We start from the raw sequence: 16,962 nt of genomic DNA, 5'->3' as shown, positions 1-16,962 counted from the left end.
CAAATCTCTAGTTCAGTCTAGCTCTAAGAATAATATTAAAATATGGCCAGTTAGGAATGTCTTGTCTTCTGTTTAGACCTCAGACACATTTTTAGACTGTTGGTTGTTCTTCCTCTGATGTTTATGGAAGCAGTTTTATTGTAAATTAAATCTGAATTAATTTGAACTGTGATTTCGTTAGCAGGGGAATGCACTCTGTTTTCAAAAATGGTTCTTTTTGTTGAATTAATTTCTAAAATTTAAGTCAATGTAATGAATGTATTGTATATGGAAACTAATCAAGGAAAACAAGCTTTATAATGTCTTCCATCTCTCTGACAGGTTGTGAAGATGAGAAAAGATGTGAAGAAGGCCAGAGTCCTGACTATTCGCAGACTAACCAGACACATAGGGAAATTAAAGTTGAAAAAGTCAGTTTTAAATATCAGTATTCTTGTTTGCTTGTTTATAAATGAGACTGTATCTTAACTGCGTTCCCAAGAAAAGACAAGTGGGAGAAACATGTATTACATATAAAACTTAAGGCATTATGATGCATAAATTCTATTTGTCTTATTTTTACCTCACTTTAGATAGACTAAGAATGCTAACTAAAAAGCAGTTTCATAAAGCAGAATTGGGATAACATTTTTTAAGGGATGTGGTGTATTGGAAGCTAATACTTAGCACTTACAGGACCTTTTACAGTACTTTTGAAGGTGTGAGACTTGAGCTTTTAGTTTATTTTGCTGTTGAACGTAATTTGTGCAACATTTTCTCACTGCAGTTGTCTGCAAGGTTCTATAGCAAAAAAAGTAATGTTCAGTTTGCATAGATACACAAGTCATACTTGAGTTTTAATAACTAGTATTAGTTAATATTGAAGTAAGTAGTTAAAACAACACTTTGTAGATAATATTTTTAAAGATAACTGGCCCAAAGTAACTTATGATGTGTCTTAATGGGGACAGTACAAGATACGTCTGCTACTGTGTTCAAAGTGTAAATTGAGTGTACTCTTCTCCCACAGTTGTAACAAACTGCAAAATAAGAAGCAAGCCCATTAATTTTTCACATTTAAATATTACAGATCTTAAAATGTAATTATATTTGAAATATCAATGTCTCCTATGTGTTGTTGATAGGAATTGTAATTACTGTTTTGTAATGAAGTAACATTTGTCTTTCTTATTATTCTGCTGAATTCTCGGATTTTATTCTTCTGTTCAGAACAGTGGAAGCATTAGATTATGCTCAACTCTTTGCTGAAATATTCCATTAACAATAAAGGAATGCTTACTCCTGTGATAATTTAATTTTGTTACTTAGTATTTTCACACAAGGAAATGAACAAAAATCTGATTTTTTTAGTAAAACCAGACTTCATTTGCAGGGGTTCAGAAGACATGAAATTAAAGAACCAAAAACGAGTTGAGAGATTGATAGAAGAAATCCATGCCATGAAGGTAATACCATGTTTAGATACTTAAATATTAGAGGCAATTAATTTTAGTAACAAAAAGCTTTGTCTGTTTTCTGCATTAGTGAAACATAGTTGAAGTATTTCGAGAGTCAGCTTGTCACTACTATGATGCAGTTGGAAATTTGTGAATATTTGCATATTTCCCTGTTTATTAGCTGCATCTGTCAAGGTGTTAGACAATTTGAATCTTAAGCTTGCTAGACGAAACACGAATTTGTTTAGAAATACGTGGTGCTTGAAGTTTTTACTGTAACAGTTAAAGCACAGAAATTAAAAGTTCCTATGCCACTCAGGAGTACGGAGGGCATTTTGTGGGCCTAACAATACAGTATCCTCATTTTCAGTTCTCTTAGCTTTAAGTGTGGTGCTACTTGTATTTTACTTTCAACTTCAAAGTTCTGTAGTAGCTTGAAATTTTAACTGCAAGGGACTGGAAACACTTGGGTCAGACCTTTTTTTATCTTCAGCCTTACTGTCAATTGATACATTTTTTGTATCTTATATGTTATGACATCATCAAATGCTTCAGAAATTTTATAACTTCCTAATGTTTTGTACTAGGCATATCTCAGTTTTAACCAATACTGTTTAAAATTGTGTGTTGAAATGAGGTACAAATTCCGGTCAAAAGGCTAGATCTCAAGTCCTGTATAGGCCAAGAAAATGGTTTTCACATAAAATTACTGTGTTTTTGTTTGTTTTTCCTTGGTGACTCTAGTGATTGAATCAGCCTCACTTTTTTTTTTTTCTTTCTTGGTCCTTGCACAGATCTTAGTCTTCAAAAAAGGTGGTAACTGAAAAGGTTTCATTGACCCATTTAGAAGTGCTTTGTGCCAGATACATCAGATGGAATCCTAGGGTTTTTAGCACAGTAAAAAAACAAATGTCCTCACAAATTGATGAAGGAAAGAAGAAAATGAGCAGCAAAAAGAAAAGGGTAAAGCACTGGCCAGGCAACATTGCAATGCTATCGAGGCATTCAGCTTTTCTGACTTGCTCTCAGCCTTAAACTTGGTCATGTGATTGGTTGGTGTGTTTTGGGGGGGTTTTTATGACATATGTCTGTTGCAGCATGATGAGGATTCTGGAAACATCTCAATTTGTGAGAGTATATATCAAGTGATCAGGTATGGTGCAGTACTGACCTCAAACACCCATGTTTTACGGGGCTTCTGTCAGGGTTTCGCTGCAAGTTCCATTCTGCACACATCTCCCAGAAGTGTTCGCTTTGTCTACCTTGTGCTTTTCCTTCCAGGATTGACTCATGCAGGCATCTCAAAGGCTGTCTGCACTCAGGACTCTATTGGCCAAATACATTCAGGACGTTTCTTCACTTGGTGTTAATGAGCGCAGGACTTGTAAGCGTTAACTTTAAGAACAATTGTCAAGGGACGATAGATTTGTAATCTGGAGAGTAGAAGGCAAAAAAATTTTGCTTTGAAATAGTTTTTAGAAAGGGAGGAGTCTTCAAAGTGAGCAGCTGAGAAAGAGGAAAAGCTTTCCCATGTCTCAGGCAGATAGCTAGTAAACACAGTTATCTGAAATTGTGCTCTAAGTGGTCTCTGTTGTTAAGAAATGCACCCTTATATTAATAATATTTTTATAACAAAAGGTTAGTTTTGTTTGGTTTTTTTAGTCTTTAAAAATGAACAGATAGACACTTACTAGCTTTACAGTGTTTTTGTTTCTTAGACGAAAGAAATTCCTGCCTCTTCTGGATCGTAGCCTAAAAGGCACTAGTTGTTTACATATTTTTTCACCACTGTTGATTTCTAGACTAAGAGAGCTTTTTAGAGTTGGCATAGAAATATTCCTCATTCAGCATGGAAGAGTAACATCACAGCCTTCACAGAAATCATTGATGTTATTTAAGATAGCGGGAGATTTTATATTGGTGAATCACTTCCAGCAACTTTTTGTCTGAAGTTCTTGATCAGAAGATTTCATAAAGAACTCTTTTGCATAACCTAAGTGGATATTTTAGAATTTTTAGGAAAGAATGAACAGAATATAAATGGTTAACAAAGTAAATTGTTATGTGGTCTTTGAAGTTGCAACTTAAAGGAGGCTTGTATTATCTGGACTACTCTAGCAGTTTCAGTGTATGGATACCAGACACTTCTCAGAGGAGATGCAAATCCGTTCAAAACTGATTGTCTGTGTGCAGAATATAGGAACTGATAATTTTCCATATAACATACAGAAAGAGTCCATAAGCTTCTACTTCCGTGTTTTATGTAAGTAAAAATGCCTGCCTTCTCTCTTACTGAATGTTTAGGCTTGAGGAGTATAGCAAGCTGCAGAGGGGAGTTCAGCTGAAAAGACAAAAACGAAAAATACTTACACTAGCCAAAGTGGTTTGGAGCCAGAAAGTGGATGTTACACCAGAGTCTGACATCATGAGTATTTTCACATTAAAAGATTGCTTGAGATGGCTACTTACAACTTCTAGAACTTCTTTATTGGTTGGACAAAGACGCTAAGAGTTGCTGTAGATTGAAGAAAATACATATTTGAAAGAAAGGAAGATAGTAGAATTTTTTTCTGGGTTTTTCCCAGGTACTGAAGACAGCACACCTTTTTCTAAATATGCGTTTTTCTTCCATCAGTCATGAACAAACCCAGATGACTGTTCCCCTAGCACATATCCAGAAAAAAAAAAAAGCGCCTTATGGGGACTGCTGGTGTGAACAGGGTCTGTTTTGAAGGACTTCATGTGTCCTGGTGACTTCAGAAGGCACAAGAGTGATTCGTTTCAAGATCAGGGAACAGAAACTGAAATTCTGGGACCTTGACACAGTTGTCTGTCTCACTGGAGATTTTAATGTGATCGCTTAAGTTTCTCTTAGAAAAAAAAAAAATCTGGGGGGTTGAAATCTCAATAAGGGCGAATTCCTTGCCTTCCTAAGAATTACATTTCCGCATTTAGCTGCCTGTAAACCCACAAATATTTTGTACTAGTTCATTTATTTGGGGAATTAGTTTCTTGGTCAGCACAGTGTTTGAGCATGGCTGCTGCCACCACTTCGTGGCACAACTGTTATCTGTCATCCAGACTGTAACAAAAAAAACCAAAAAACCCAAACAAAAAACCAACCAAACAAAAAACTCCACAAAATAAACCCACCGCTTCCCCCCTAGAAAAATGAAAAAAAAACAACAAAAAACAAACCAATTGCCTGATTTCTCAGCAGGACTTGTAAGAGCTGCTGTCCTTCTGAATGAGACAAATGGAACTTTCAGTTGAAAGATCTTAACTTCTCTTTCTTGTGTGGATCTTTACTAATTACGATCTGATGATAAAAGAAGAAGAAAATGCTTGGTATTATTTGATAACTCTTCTTATGACTAACTCTTGGGGATGCTTTTTTCCTGTCTTCAGGTACACTCTAAACAATTTCACCGTATATATACTGACACAATTTCACCGTATATATAGTTTCCTAGGAGTAAGATGTAATTAGATGCTCACTTTTTCAGGTTAAATACTGTGTCTACGTTTTTTTATATCCTACACTCACACATGCACAGTTTTGTGTATATTGAAAACCTAAGAAATGTTGGTTGTGGGCTGTATTAAGCATTTTACTATTTGAGTTAGAAAATAGCATATATTGTTGTTTTATTATTGGAACGACAATTTTTGATTCTATATGTTTTCATTGTTAGAATGGAAGATTAAAAACAACTTAATTGGCATAATGCAATTAATAATGTCTCAAGCACAACAATCAAAAGTAAACATTGTGGGAAATGAGAGCAGTTAAAAATTCCAGCTACGTGGATAAAGGAACTGGGTTAATTGTTTGCAGGAGTTTTCAAAGCTGTTGGAATAGTACACTGTTTTTTGAGTTCTTCAGATTTCATTTTGCCAAAACCATGTAAAATATTTATTTAACAATTCATGAAAGATGGGGAAAAAAGAACAGTATGATCCTTTCTAGTCCTTCTGTTATGATACTACCTTTTGAAAAAATAAAATTGTGTATACTTACAAGAATTTTTTTGCTGGTTTGTCAGGCTTGATGATACTGTCAAAATGGGTTAATTATCCATTGTAGAGTATTTCTTACCCTACTTAGGAAGCTGTGATATTTTTAGAAGTTTCTTTACACAAAAATAACTGATTGTCTAGCGATTTCTTAGCAACGTGTAGCTTACCTTGAATTGTTTAATTTTCTTGGCTGAAGTTTGGTCTTAATACAACTTTACATAGTTGGTTTACTGTGTAGTTAGGAGTAGTTTTTGCCTTTATTTCACAATGAAGACTTTGGTATTGAGGCAGGTATTGCTACAGCTACATCATGCTTGGAGGATACCCATTAATGAGATACGGAAGAAAAACTATTTGTGGTGCTTGAAGCCATAATGTCTTCCAGTTGTTGAGAATGAGCAGCAGTTGGTTACAACCATTGTTATGTGGCTTGGAAAGATACGTTCACTGTCCTGAAAATTATCACTGGAGAAACAGAGAAGTCAATACAACATTTTTGTTTCAATACCCTTAAAACACAATATTTATTGGAGAATAATGAGTTTAGTACAAGAGATACAGGAAAAAATAATGCTTTACTCTAAATTATTTTCTGTCAACTTTATATTTTAACAAGATATGAACAGGAGTAGAGTTAAGTATGAATTCCAGTGTTATTGTCAAACTTTTGAAAACCAAATCATGTTGTAAAGATAGAGCTTCAGTCTGAAGGATGTTTTTACAGTCTTTGGCCTTGGAACAGAAATCATCCAATTTTATGAATGTAACAGTGGTAGGAGTGAGAAAGGCTCACCAACTGTAAAATCATCAGTTACCCCAGCCTGAACAAAAGCCTTGAGGAGCTTGATAGATCTTTCTTTTAGTATGTTCTTTTTGCATTAAATTTTTGTATCCTGAAATACAAGGCTTTTTCAGAAAGCCTTATCATTTTCTTCTAACAGTAGTGGTTTCTTTTTTAGTTAAAGCTTTCATCTTCTGTAGCCTTGGTTTCAGTTAACATTTAAATGTAGAATTGTCTTAAGTAAGAGTGAGGACTAATGCACTTTGTCTTTCTCCTAGTGTATGTTTCTTACAACAGTCTTGCATATTTTCTTTCATAATAGGTAAGAGACTTTCATATTAATGTTATAGAATCTTTAACTTTTAAAGACTTCTGAAAGAGTAATGGGAAGCTCTTCAACTCTAGTGGAATCAGCTTAGGAAGGGTCCTTGGTGCCTTTCAATAAAAGTCAGAGGTAGGGGTGGTCCAGATTTGACTATGTTATGGTCCAAATGCCACTTACCGTTTCAGTGAGGGAAGAAAGGGTAGTCGTTCAGCCCCCCTTCAGTGGAGCAGTGCAGATGCTTTGACAAGTGTTTGATTTGTTATCCATGCATAGAATATAATCGTAGAATCGTTAAGGTTGGAAAAGACCTCTACGGTCATCAAGTCCAACCGTCAACCCAGCACCACCATGCCTACTATATCATGTCCTGAAATGCCGTATCTACATGTTTTTTTATCACCTCCAGGGATGGTGACTCCAACACCTCCTTGGGCAGCCTATTGCAAGGCCTGACCACTCTTTCAGTAAATAAATTTTTCCTAATACCCAGTCTAAACCTCCCCTGACACAACTTGAGGCCATTGCCTCTTGTCCTATCTCTAGTTAATTGGAAGAAAAGTCCATCATCCCCCTCGCTACAATTGCCTTTCAGGTAGTTGTAGAGAGCAATAAGGTCTCCCCTCAGCCTCCCCTTCTCCAAACTAAACAATCCCAGTTCCCTCAGCCGCTCCTCATAAGACTTGTTCTCCAGACCGTTGACCAGCTTTGTTGCTCTTACGCTCCAGTACCTCAGTGTCCTTCTTGTCATGAGGAGCCCAAAACTGAACACAGTATTCCAGGTGCAGCCTCACCAGTGTCGAGTACAGGGGGACGATCACTCCCTACTCCTGCTGGCCACACTATTCCTGATACAAGCCAGGATGCCGCTGGCTGCCTGTCGCATTAAAAGAGGAGGAGGAGGAGGAGGAGTCTGGTAAGCAGCAAAAGGAGAACCCTCCCGTTGAGTCACGAGGTTCAGAGCAGACCCCTTTGCATTCTAAACTCTCTCTCAGACTGGAGTCTAGGTGTGGCTGGATCTGCTCCTAGTGCCAGACTTGGTAAATGGTTTATGTCTAAAGGGTGAAGTGTGTACCCACTTACCAGATTCAGCTTGCCTGTCAGAGCCCCTCCAAGGGCCTGCACTGAAACAGTTTCGCAAAGTTGAAACAATAGGTAATTTATTCAAGCAACAAGTATCACAGATTCCGGATTACCGTTGATACGTGCACTGTGTACAAAAGCTGAGCTCAAGGTAATGGTGTAGCACTTTAGTTAACACTGTGTTCCCGGGGATACCTCTGCCGAAGTCAGAGGCGTGACTCTTACCAAAAAGGCATCCCTTCTTGGGGGGGAAGAGAGGTTCACACCTGTTGACTCATCCATCAGGTAAGGTTCTCACTTGGCTCCTCCTCACCAACAGAGTCTTCAAGTGCCAGTTTTATATGTTTGAAAATCTAAGTCAATTATTATGTGTCGATGGGTCCAAAATGTTTAAGCAACCTCTGGCCTCCTGTCAGGTGTCAGAGCTATCCCCCTTGTGTCTGATAAGATGAGCACAAGTCAATTGCTGTCTTTAACTCTTCTGCTTTTGACACCTGAGTCTGAGCATGTCGTTGACAAGTCCATCAATGCCATAACCACACCTTCTTGGCCAACTGGGCACACTGCTGGCTCTTGTTCAGCCCGCTCTCAGCCAAGACCCCCAAGTCCTTTTCTGCCGGGCAGCTTTCCAGCCACTCTTCCCTAAGCTTGTAGCGTTGCATGGGGATGTTGTCACCCAAGTGCAGAAGCCGGCATTTGGCCTTATTGAACCTCATACAGTTGGCCTTGGCCCATCGATCCAGCCTGAAATGATCCTTCTGTAGAGCCTTTCTACTCTGAAGCATATCAACACACCACCTGACTTGGTGTCATCTGCATGATGCATTGCTCTACAGCAATGCAGGAAACTTGATGCTTTGGGTGGTGGATAAATCCATGTGTGCATTACTGGGGTGGACATGTGCCAGATGTCAGGCACTTCTAGGAAATTCAGTCAGGTCTGAAGTAGAAAGCTCTTCCAAGTAGGAAACAGAATGTAAAGAGCACCTGAAGTAAAGCAGAAGAAGACAGCATGGATAAACTGTGCATTCCTGAGCCTAAACACAAAAATGAAGTCCACTAAAGGTGGAAGCAAGAACACACTACCTGGGAGGAATGTAGAGACACTGCCTGAGTGCACACAGTGTTCGAAAATACAAAACGCTGATAGATTTCCAGCTAGTGAGGAATGTGAAGGTCTGCAGGAATGGCTTCTGGAGCAAAAGTAAAGCTAAAGGAAAATAAGGATTCACAGCTCAGTGAGAGGATATGGAAAAGGGTGAGGTATTCAGTGCCTTTTTTTCGTCTTGGCTTTTACTGGTCAATTCTGCCCTTTGGCTTCTAGGTTTCCAGAGCCTACAAGAAGAGTCTGTGGGAGTGAAGTGTCACCCACAGCAGAAAATTATGCCATTAAGAAGTGCATAATTCAGTTACATGTATACAAGTCCGTGGGACTAGATACCTTGTCTTGGGGTACAAAAGGAGCTGACTGATGTCGTGATGAGGCTGCTTTCATTGGTTTTGAAAGGTCACGGTAGTTGAAAAAGGTTACTGACATTTGGAAAAAGGCAAACATCATGCTTAACTTCAAGAAGGAGGATCTGCGCAAATAGAGGCTGGTCAGTCTCAATCTCTGGGAAGGTTATGGAGCAAATCTTTCTGGAAGCTACTTCCAGGAACTGGAAGGACAGGAAGATGACTGGGAATAGCCCAAATGGATTTACCAAGGGTGAGTTGTGCCTGACTGACCTGATAACCTTCTGTGATGAGATGACTGTATGTGTGGACAAGAAGGAAGCAGCAGATGTTGTACACTTTGACTTTAACAAAATCTGTGACACAATCCCTGTAACCACCGTATAGCCAAACTAGGGCCAGGAAGACAAGGAAGGGAAAAACTGCCTTTTCTATGAGAGAGCAGGTGGACTTCATGGAACTATGCCTTGGAATGGATAATGAACCAGTTAAGACTATAAAGTGTCAGAATTACTAGACAGACCAACATGGGTGATACTACTGTGAGTACCTGCTACACACTGCCTTATCAGAAACAGATGATGGAATCATAGAATCATTTAGGTTGGAAATGACCCTTAAGATCATCAGGTCCAACTCTAAAAACCTAACACTGCCAAGTTCACAAAAAACCCATGTCCCTAAGCACCACATCTACACGTTTTGTAAATACCTCCAGGAATGGAGACACAAACACCTCCCTGTGCAGTCTGTGCCAATGCTTGAAAACCCTTTTGGTGAAGAAATTCTTCCTAATATCCAATCTAAACCTCCCCTGGCACAACTTGAGGACATTTCCTCTCATCCTATTGCTTCTTAATTGGGAGAAGAGACCAGTACTCACCTGGCTAGAACCTCTTTTCGGGTAGTCGTAGAGAGCAAGAAGGTCTCCCCTGAGCCCCCTTTTCTCAAGGCTGAACAGCCCCAGTTCCCTCAGCTCTTCCTCATATGGATTTGTTCTCCAGACCCTTCACCAGCTTCGTTGCTCTTCTTTGGACATGCTCCAGCACCTCAGTGTCTTGCTTTTTATGAGGGGCCCAAAACTGAACACAGTGTTCGAGGTGCGACCTCAGCAGTGCTGAATACAAAGGGGCAATCTCTTCCCCAATCCTGCTGGCCACAGTTTCTGAGACAAAGATGAAGATGCCCTTCTGGATGACCTCACACTGCTGTCCCCTCTGCAAAGCACAACTTCCCCACATTACCCAACTCCCGCTGCACAAAGGCTGCCCGTGGTGTGGTGCTGTGCCTGGCAGTGAGGGCCAAAGTGCCATAGCAGCTTGCCTGCTTGAGGTGCTGGGTACCAGCAAGGCCCAGCCTTGGTTGTTGTCCACTTTCCCCCACGCTCCCTGCCAGCACCCAGGTGCTCCTTGAGTTGAATATGGTGAGAGACGTGAAGGGCAAAGCAAAGGGCTTCTGCAGGACTATCTGCAGCCAAAGGAGGAGTAGGGACAATGGGAGCCCACTGAAGAGCGGACATGAGATTTCTGATAAAGGACATTAAAAAGGCCAGAGTAATCAATGGTTCTTCCTTGCAGTCTTTACTGGTAAGAGCAGCCTTTGGGAATCCGGGGTCCCTGAAACCAGTCGGAAAGTCCAGACCAAGGAAGACTGAGGAGGATCAGGTTAGGGACCATTTAAACAAAGTGGACATACACAAGTCCATGGGACCTGCTGGAATGTACCTGTGGTTGCTGAGGAAGCTGACTGTTGTCACCAGTCTCAGTCATTGTTGAAAGAGCCTGGTGAGACGAACTTGGAGGGGGACGGGAGGAGAATTGTGAAGCTGGGAAGAAGCAAATGTCACTCCTGTCTTCAGGAAAGGCAAGATGGAAAATCAGGGGTACTGCAGGCCAGGCAGCCTCTCCTCAGTTGCTGAGGTGGTGAATGGAGCAAATAATACTGTAAACCATTTACAAGAATAAAAAGAGCAAGCAGCTTGTTGGACATACTCAGCATAGCTTTACAGCGGGGAAATGATGTTTGACTAAGCTCATAGGCTTCTGCGGGGAGGTGACGAGCTTGGTGGGCAAGATGAACAGTGCTTGTTTATCACTACTTCAGTAAAGCTTTTGACACTGTGTCCCATAAGATCCTCACAGACAAACTGAAGTAGCAGGGACTAGGTAAATGGACAGTGAGTGGATCAGAAACTGAATGGACTGCTGAGTAAAAAGGGTTCTGATAGCAGCAATGAACCCCTACCTGGAGGCCGGTAACTGGTGATATACTGCAGAGTTCAATCCTAGGGTCAGTAGTGTTTAACGTCTTCATTAAGGATGGGACAGAGCATGTGCTCAACAAGTATGCAGAAGTTGAAAGACTGGGAAGAGTACCCCCGATAGTTGTACTGCCGTTCAGAGGGACGTGGAGGGGCTGTAGGAAACCACAGAGAGGAAATCTCGTGAAGTTTAGCAGAGGAAAATGTCACGTCCTGCCCCTTGGTAGCAATAAACTCTTGCACCCATCAGTGCTGGGGGCTGAGAGGCTGGAAGGCAACTTTGCGGGTAAGAATCTCAGTGTCCTGGTGGACAAGAAGTTGAGCGTAAGACAAAAAAGTGCCCCTGTGGAAAGGAACACCAGCTACATTAGTAGGCCTAGGACACTGGTCCTTCCCCTGTATTTGATAGGACTGCTTCTGGAGTGCTGTGTCCAGTTCTGGGCTTCCTAGTATAGGAAAGACATGGACACATTCTGGAGCAAGTCCAGCAGAGCGCATTGTCCTGTCCCACTCAGTGGGAAAAGGGGAAGGTGAGTTTTTTAATTCGCTATGCGGTACTGAAGAGTCATAACAGTGACTGAGAGGCTTGATTGAAAACAAAGCTTTACTTGGAAGCCAGTGGAATTACAAAAAGTGATAACTTTGCAACTTCATAACATTACTTTTAGTGCAGTGGGGTTGGAAAGGGATATCGACTTGGCAAAGGTTTCAACAACACAATGTCTGATTTCACAAAACCACAGAATATAGCAGGTTAGCAAAGTCACAACAACAGAAAGTCAGAGACAGAGAATGAGAGGAAAACAAGAGAAGAGATAAGATAAAAGGTATCACCACCCTTGGGATCAGTGGGCGTGGGAGGAGTATTGGTGCTCTCACAGTCCCTGCCCTGAAGGCAAGTGCTTAACTTCCTTGCCTATGTGACATAGGTGGGTTTTGAAAGCCGACACCCTGCCTCCACGGGGTTTTGCTCCTCTTCCACACCCCCTATCAAGCTGAGGAATTTCCTATGGCACAGTGCCCAATTTAGGAGTTTGCTTGATTCCCATGTCTTTGTCAGTTTCTCAAGACAGCTGTTTGTGACAACTGCCCACCCCGGCCTGGGGTTGCACACCCACAAAGCTGTTTTGGGCTGGAACATGTGATGTATAAGGTGAGAGAACTGTCTTTGTTCACACTTAATGAAAAAAGGCTGAGGACAAACATGGGAACTACAGGCCTGTCAGCCTGACCTTGGTGCCAGGCAAGATTATGGAGCAGTTCATCCTGAGTGCGCTCACCGCGCATGTGAAGGACAACCAGGGGATCAGGCCGAGCCAGCATGGGTTCATGAAAGTCAGGTCCTTCTTGACCAACCTGATCTCCTTCTATGACCAGGTGACCTGCCTAGTGGATGAGGGAAAGGCTGTGGACATCATCTACCTGGACCTTAGTAAGGCCTTTGACACTGTTCCCCACAGCATCCTCCTGGAGAAACTAGCTGCCCATGGTGATGACACCAAGCTGGGTGGGAGTGTCGATCTGCTCAAGGGTAGGAAGGCTCTGCAGAGGGATCTGGACAGGCTGGACCAATGGGCCAAGGCCAAGTGTGAGTTTCAAGAAGGCCAAATGCCGGGTCCTGCACTTGGGTGACAGCAACCCCATGCAACGCTACAGGCTTGGGGAGGAGTGGCTGGAAAGCTGCCCGGCGGAAAAGGACCTAGGGGTGTTGGTCGACAGCCGGCTGAACATGAGCCAGCAGCGTGCCCAGGTGGCCAGGAAAGCCAACGGCATCCTGGCTTATATCAGGAACAGTGTGGCCAGCAGGAGTATGGAGGTGATCATGCCCTAGTGCTCGGCACTGGTGAGGCCACACCTCGAGTACCGTGTTCAGTTTTGGGCCCCTCATTACAAGAAAGACATTGAGTTGGTGGAGTGTGTCCAGAGAAGGGCAGTGAGGCTCTGGAGGCGTCTAGAGAACAAGTCTTATGAGGAGCGACTGAAGGAACTGGGCCTGTTTGGTCTGGAGAAGAGGAGGCTGCAGGCGGCACTTACCGCTCTCTACAACTACCTGAAAAGAGGTTGTGATGAGGCAGGTGTTGGTCTCTTCTCCCAAGTAACCAGCGATAGGACGAAAGGCAATGGCCTCAAGTTATGTCTGGGGAGGTTTAGATTAGATATTAGGAAAAATTTCTTTACTGAAAGAGTGGTCAGACATTGGAACAGGCTGCCCAGGGAGGTGGCTGAGTCCCCATCACTGGAGGTGTTTACAAAACGTGTAGATATGGCACTTCAGGATATGGTTTACTAGGCATGGTGGTGTTGAGCAGATGGTTGGACTCGATGATCTTAGAGGTCTTTTGCAACCTGTGGTTCTATGATTCCTATTACTGTCTGTAGTTACCTTAGATGGCTTAGGAAGATGGAGCCGTTCTTTCTTCAGAAGTGTCCAGTGGAAGGATGGTGGGCAACAGGCATAAGCTGCATCCTGGGGAGCTATGACTTGCTGTGTGAGGAGGAGGGGGGATGTCAAAGACAACAAGGGCTTCTTCAACTACATCAGTAGCAAATGGAAGACTAGGAGAAAAATAAGACTGGGGGCCGCTGCTGAACAAGGTGGGTGCCCTGGTGACGGGGCATACAGAGAGGGCGGAGTTACTGAATGCCTTCTTTGCTTCGATCTTCACTGCTAAGCCTGGTCCTGAGGCATCCCAGTTTCTGGAGGTAACAGAGAAAGCCTTGAGAAAGGAAGACCTTCCCTTGGCTGAAGAGGATCAGGTGAGAGATCATTTAAGCAGACTGGATGCTCACAAATATGTGGGCCCCAGAGGGATGCCCCCACGAGTGCTGAAGTAACTGGCAGATGTCGTTGCTGAGCCACTCTTCATCATCTTTAAAAGATCCTGGAGAACAGGAGAAGGGCCTGAGGACTGGAGAAAAGCCAATGTCACCCAGTCTTCAAAAAGGGCAAGAAGGAGGACCCAGGGAACTGCAGGGCCAGTCAGCCTTACCTCTATCCCTGAAAAGGTGATGGAACAGCTCATTCTGGAGGTCATCTCTAAGCAAGTGGATGAAAAGAAGGTTATCAAAGTAGTCAGCATGGATTCACCAAGGGGAAATCATGCTTGACCAATCTGATAGCTTTCTACGATGACAAGACTGGCTGGGTAGATGAAGGGAGAGCCGTGGATGTTGTCTACCTTGACTTCAGCAAGGCTTTTGACACTGTCTCCCATAACATCCTCCTAGGGAAGCTCAGGAAGTGTGGGCTGGAGGAGTGGTCAGTGAGATGGATTGAGAACTGGCTGAATGGCAGAGCTCAGAGGGTTGTCATCAGCGGTGCTGAGTGTAATTGGAGGCCTGTAACTAGTGGTGTCCCCCAGGGGTCAGTACTGGGCCCAGCCTTTTTTAACTTCTTCATCAGTGACTTGGATGAAGGGACAGACTGTACCCTCAGCAAGTTTGCTGATGACACCAAACTGGGAGGAGTGGTAGATACACCAGCAGGCTGTGCTGCCATTCAGCGAGACCTGGACAGGCTGGAGGGTTGGGCGCAGAGGAACCTGATGAAATTCAGCAAGGGCAAGTGCAGGGTCCTGCATCTGAGGAGGAGCAACCCCATGCATCAGTACAGGCTTGGGGTGGACCTGCTGGAGAGCAGCTCTGCGGAGAGGGACCTGGGTGTCCTGGTGGATGACAAGTTGACCATGAGCCAGCAGTGTGCCCTGGCTGCCAAGAAGGCCAATGGCATTCAGGGGTGCATGAAGAGGAGTGGGACCAGCAGGTCGAGAGAGGTTCTCCTTCCCCTCTACACTGCCCTAGTGAGGCCCCATCTGGAGTACTGTGTCCAGTTCTGGGCTCGCCAGTTCAAGAAGGATGAGCTACTGGAGAGAGTCCAGCGGAGTTCCACGAGGATGATGAGGGGACTGGAGCATCTCTCCTACGAGGAAAGGCTGAGGGAGCTGGGCTTGTTTAGGCTGAAGAAGAGAAGACTAAGAGAGGACCTTATAAATGCTTATAAATATCTGAAGGGTGGGTATCAGAAGGATGGGGCCAAAGTCTTTTCAGTGGTGCCCAGCGACAGGACAAGGGGCAATGGGCACAAACTGAAGCATAGGAAGTTCCGTCTGAAGATGAGGAAGAACTTCTTCCCTCTGAGGGTGAAGGAGCACTGGAACTGGCTGCCCAGCGGGGTTGTGGAGTCTCCTTCTCTGGAGATACTCAAAACCTGCCTGGACGAGATCGTGTGCAACCTGCTGTAGGTGACCTTGCTTCTGCGGGGGGGGGTTGGACTAGATGATCCCCAGAGGTCCCTTCCAACCCCTACCATTCTGTGATTCTGTGATTCAAGATTGGTGTGATAAAATGCTGAAACAGGTGACAAAGAGAGGGTGTGGGATCTCAGCCCTTGGAGGTGTTCGAAACTCAAGTCCCCTGAACAGCTGCCTTTGTCTAGAGCTGCTTTGGGCAGAAGGTTGCACCAGAACTGGAGGTCTCTTCCAGCCTACATAGGCCTATGTTACACAATTGTAAGTATGAAGGATATTAAAGTTAGGAACACTAAAACTGTGGATGTATAATAGAATATTTTGGCTTTTAGTTAGGAGTGAAAACCATGTCATTGTCAGCAAAACGGCCACCATGGACTTTGGGAGGGCAGACTTTGGCCTGTTCAGGACAATGGTTGAGAGGGTCCCTTGGGAGAGAGTCCAGAAGAGCAAAGAGGTCCAGGCAGGCTGGACATTCTTCAACGAGGAAGTCTTAAAGGCACAGGAGCAGGCTGTCCCTGTGTGCCACAAGATGAACCAGGGGGCAAGATGCCCAGCCTGGCTGAACAGGGAGCTCTTGCTGGGACTCAGGAAAAAAAGGAGGGTCTGCCACCTATGGAAGAAAGGGCAGGCGACTCAAGAGGAGTACAGGGGTCTCCTTAGGTGTGCAGAGAGGAAATTCGAAAGGCAAAAGCCCAGCTAGAACTCAGGCTGGCCACTGTTGTAAGGGATAACAAAAAAATAACTTTACAAATACATCGACAACAAAAAGAGGGCCAAGGAGAATTTCCATCCCTTACTGGAAGCTGTAGAATATGATACAATTTTTTCTAGATAGAAAGCAGATAAGAATAGTTTGAATTGTAAGGAAAACTGAGAGAAAAATGTTGGGGAGGAAATCTTGTAGTGTACAATTTTAATTTGGAATGAGAGAGCAACAGACAGCCATTCCTGTTTTATTTCATTATGATAACAGAAACAGTGATTTTTTACACCAAAGACTGATTTGGATTGCACAAAAAAAGATGGGCTGCATTTCTTAAATATAAAAGTCAGTAAAAATATCAGCAGTTTCGTTTTCAAGTCTTCATCATTGACAAGATACTGAAATAGAACCAGTTATCATGTACTTTTTTTCTTATGCACTGGATTCTTAGTTACAAAATGAAAACAGATCACAAAGGCAGCTTTTGCTTGGATTTGAGACGACTTAAGGAAATTATTAAAGTAGATCCTAAGTAAAGGTTGTCAGCTGTCTTAAAAATGTGGCTAGCAGATGAAGCTTTTTCCTCTTGAGTCTTGCGTAATATTTTTACTATCTTATTTTTTTATAAGGATGCAAAATGAGCTATTTTCAC

General features: G+C 42.9%; 1 protein-coding gene across 2 annotated transcripts in view; it reads left to right on the top strand.

The window, feature by feature from the left end:
* The window catches only part of SRFBP1 (serum response factor binding protein 1), an 89,944-nt gene that overhangs the window by 28,747 nt on the left and 44,235 nt on the right, over positions 1-16,962 (top strand). For both annotated transcript variants that reach the window (XM_075411635.1, XM_075411634.1), the window contains exons 2-3: positions 322-410; positions 1,373-1,445. In XM_075411635.1, coding sequence (XP_075267750.1) covers positions 322-410; positions 1,373-1,445 — 162 coding nt within the window. The remainder of the gene's footprint in view (positions 1-321; positions 411-1,372; positions 1,446-16,962) is intronic.

Source organism: Opisthocomus hoazin, chromosome Z, assembly GCF_030867145.1.
Source record: "Opisthocomus hoazin isolate bOpiHoa1 chromosome Z, bOpiHoa1.hap1, whole genome shotgun sequence".
In the NCBI taxonomy this organism is placed as follows: Eukaryota; Metazoa; Chordata; class Aves; order Opisthocomiformes; family Opisthocomidae; genus Opisthocomus; species Opisthocomus hoazin.
Note: the sequence above shows the minus strand (reverse complement) of the source record. Positions and strands in the feature narration are given on the sequence as shown.